Source organism: Lipomyces doorenjongii (genome assembly GCF_038497915.1).
Source record: "Lipomyces doorenjongii strain NRRL Y-27504 unplaced genomic scaffold V1508scaffold_118, whole genome shotgun sequence".
In the NCBI taxonomy this organism is placed as follows: Eukaryota; Fungi; Ascomycota; class Lipomycetes; order Lipomycetales; family Lipomycetaceae; genus Lipomyces; species Lipomyces doorenjongii.
In genome coordinates this window covers 4999-8980 of record NW_027118185.1, presented here as the reverse complement: position 1 = coordinate 8980, position 3982 = coordinate 4999, and the positions used below count along the sequence as shown (strand labels likewise).

Here is a 3982-nt window from a genome sequence, read left to right as displayed (position 1 = left end):
TCGGGGGTATTCTTCTCATTTAGTACTTGACGGACCGACAAAAGATTAGTTGCAAAGCTGCTCGAGTAGCGTACGTTGCTGAGTTTCAAAATATGTATGTCCCCATTCTAATCTGCCACTTCGATATCGGCTCGCCCAAGATGGTGAATGTCAACGGAGGATCCATCACCGACTAGGACTTCTATATGGATTGTATATCACACATTATTGATTTGCCTTAACGGTGCGACGCTGCTGAGTCAAGGTACCGCTTTGACGAATCGGTATTCCCGGAATCGGTTTCTTGCTTGTGCATGAGGTTCTTCCTCTCTTTTCATGCGCTAGGAATGCATGCTCGGTCTTGGCTTTTGGTCTATTCTCTGGAGCATGCTGTCCATTTCGTCGAGTCTCAGACTGCTTTCTGAGCTCCCTTCTTGGGTAACCTGCAGTTCTTTGCAAGGTGGCCAACCTTGCCACAATTGTAACAAGTACGACTCTCGGTTTGCTTCGCTACCATAGCTGATTCAGTTCTGTCGGAAATTCCCGATTTGATGCGTTGGCCATTTAGGCCCCACAATCTGGCAGAGAGCTTTGTACCTATTTCACGGACCGGCACGTCACTGATATCTCGCAAGCAGGAGGATATCGCCACTCATGCTGCTAACCATAACATCTTCCAGAAGTCTTCTGGGTTAGCTCCGTTCGGGCACTTTCAGTTGACTAGTGCAAACTATCGGTATATCGTATCTTTCCCTTTTCGTCATATCTCCTATCGTACCCTTCGTTTTTCATCAAGTCCTATCTTTATCCTTTTTCCTATCTAGCAGAAACTTCCCATTCAACGGTTTTTGAGGAGCTCATGCAATTCTGTATCTCCATTCTGATCATGACGCCACCGTTGAGATTAAGAAATCAAGGATTAAACCAGAGTTATAAAAAGTATAAAAGTTCACAGATCCCAAGGATTCGAGGAATCGAAATGCAATGATTGTGCAGGGGAAGACGTCTGTACTCTCCAAGCCTGGCAAACCCCTCTCTCACTCGTCATTCGTTAAGATTCTAGTTATGCGATGTAAGTTTACTTTCGCGAGAAATATTTCCTAATCATTAACTGAATGAATGGCTGCGTGTGGGGACACATCCTAAAAAGCCGAGCTGCAGGCCACATTTCCAAGTTAGTGGAGCTACTAGAAGTTGATACCTGTTGAAAATTTCTCCGCGTGCGGCGCATCTGACTACCATGTGTACCTGCATCTGACTACCTAATAGGGAGCCAGGTACGTAGAAAACGTCAGCAAGGTGTCATGTGCAGGGTTTCATTAGGCTTTTACGTTAATTAGCCCCCACAGTGGATAGAGTAAAGCGATATGCGCAGTATTCTTACCGGATCTAGAAGTAAGTCTACGTGTATCTGCTGCACTTTTGACCCAGCGTATACTCGGCAATAAAAGACCGAATTCTTTCCTTCCTTCAGTTGCTACTGCGTCACTATCACCGATCGAAAGAGGCATCGAAGCAATTAAATATGACAATCAAGGGCACGGTTAAAGTTAGATTCCCGTTTGTTTCTTTAGTTTGTAATAATAAGTCATCTACACATCACAAGCGCGTCTCAATCATGAAGGATGAAGAGCTTCGTTCCTATCAACGAAAGACAAACCGAGATGACATTCGAATGCCAATCTGCAGGCAGAACTGGTCAACGGTTGACCGCAGACGATTAAGTATCTCGCCAAGTGCCCGAAAACACCTGCAGGGTTCAGGCATTTTCCGCCAAATTTAGTTTCGTAATTTGCAGTGGGACAATGTCTCCGTAGATACATTACAGTAGCCCGGCGCGGTTACGCGGGCGATCTGGCAGCTGCGCTTGAAAAATTACCTGACCAAGTCAGGAGCGTGCGTAAAATTGCCGGCCGTTCCCAATCGACTAATGGTGTTCGACAACTTCACTAAGTGTGTAAACCGCCAGCGCCACGACGGTTCCGGGAGCACAGATTGTCTATAATGATAGGAGGTGGTGTATCCCGCATCTGCAGGAATCGGATCGTCAGTAGAGATGGGCTCCAGAAGAGGAATATGAAGACGGGGTTGACCTTTATAGGTGGCCTCAAGTCGAGTCGACAAGCATGCCGTCCATTTTTGTCAAGATGGTTCAGGGTCTAAGCGACTTAATTTTGCCACGTGCGAGGGTGAGGAAGAGAGAGCGTAGGTTCAGTATCATACCAGAACATCAGGAATTACCGCCCTCTCTTACTACCATCCCGGCCACCCAATTGGAACGGAAAAGCTAGCTTACACCAGCTAAACTGTTTAGGTTGTGTCTAGATTGGCTTACACACTGCCATCCTGTCCTACATCCGCTATAATATGGTTACTAAATGTATATACGATTCAGCATTCGAGGCTCTTGGAACCATGCTCCTTGGCTTCGATTCATCTTCCATATCAGGCATCATCATATAAGAATTATTTCGGCAATTTATTTGGTACGCTTCAGGGCAGCGTTGAAGCGCTACGGCAGTGGATCGTGTTTGGTGCTCTATTTTGTATAGTTCTAGGTAAGTGTCAAGGTTAGTTGTCGGCAGTCGGTTAATTGCTTTTTTCCGGTTGTAACGCAAGGTCGCCATTCAGCTCGGCGCAGCAATGGTGTGTCGGTTTATCGTACAGTATCATGATCCTATACATCAGCGAATATGGCTTTCCGATCAGGGAGACGTCTTTCGGGACCCTGGGTCATCCAGGCATTTTCTGCCGTCCTATTTGTCTCCTCTTTCAGTTCCCACATTTGCCGCCGTGGCTCACAAGCAAGGACCATTGGATTGAGGTCTAAAATGTGCTCGCATTTCTACGCAAGCCAAATTATAGGTAAATTATCTTATGCGGTATGGTGAACCGTACCCCTTTGTGAACCGACCATATATTTGGATAATTATCGGAATTATGGGCCATACTAATGTCCGTTCTGTCTTAAAATGCTCATATCTCTCTATTGCCACCTTCGCATTATCCTGGGGACGATGGGTTGGATTTACCCACCGCGATAGTTTCGCTAATTCGCGCGAAATCTGTCTCGCTTGCAACGGCAGCGAATTGGACTACCAATTCTGCATTGAGCCTTAGCGTGCCACTGCTACGCTCCATCCAGAGGGGAATTTTTTATTTTTGCCTCTTTCCACGTTGGGTATTGGAGCTCCAGAAACAAAGTTGCTCACTCTAGAGGAATTGCACGAAGATTCGAGTATGGCCAGCAGCTATGGAAGTAGTGTTTCGGGATTCAGCAGTCGAATACTCTCGATGTGATGGCGAGAAATATTGAGATAGGCGTTGATATACCTGACTTTTGGATTTCGCGGTGGTTTTCGGACTGTCTGAAGGTATGGCACAGTTGGGTGCTATCACTCTTGTATTCCACCCGCCGATATTGGTGAGGTTCACCGAGTTCCTGAATCGCGGAACACCAACACTGAAAATTCCAAGGCAGGACATAGTTTCGCCACGGTACAAGCTCATGGCATAAATTGAGATCGACCAGCAGAGCCCAAATACAGGACTTTTGCTCCAGATAAGTTATGCTTTCATTGATAGGTAAATGATAGATATGAAAGGGATTGAGTTGAAACTAATATCCAGATGTACGATGACAGGAATATAACGAAAAAGGAAGGATACGATATACAAATGTAGGAGATAATAGATATAGATGTAATAATATAAATAGATGAAATACCTTCCATCAGTTACGGAGGGTCACCGGAAAAGTCTGAAACCTTCTCGTCTCGCTTCCTTGACTGCAGCGCTCAACAATAAACTTAAAATGTATCAAATAAAAATTGAACTTTAGTTTTCCCATGAAAATGTGGGTTAATAATAATGAGTTCCACTCCACAATACTTAAATTACTTCCCACCAAGGTTGTCACTGTGCACCATGGAGTGTATTAGTCTGCCAGCCAAATTAGATCCAATTTCCACAATATAGACCGAAACTTCTGTACCCGGACGCC

The 3982-nt window shown here is 45.2% G+C and overlaps 1 protein-coding gene across 1 annotated transcript; it reads left to right on the top strand.

Moving 5' to 3' along the window:
* The first annotated feature begins 2731 nt into the window (after positions 1-2731).
* On the top strand, positions 2732-3176 carry V1508DRAFT_37930 (uncharacterized protein). Its single transcript, XM_066937651.1, has one exon. It carries the CDS (start codon positions 2857-2859, stop codon positions 3097-3099), a length of 243 nt encoding a protein of 80 aa, XP_066792570.1. The 5' UTR covers positions 2732-2856; the 3' UTR covers positions 3100-3176.
* The last annotated feature ends 806 nt before the right edge of the window (positions 3177-3982 follow it).

Coding starts and splice junctions, on each gene's coding strand:
- V1508DRAFT_37930 (XM_066937651.1), top strand. CDS start 2,857: ATGCGGTATGGTGAACCGTACCCCTTTGTGAACCGACCATATATTTGG.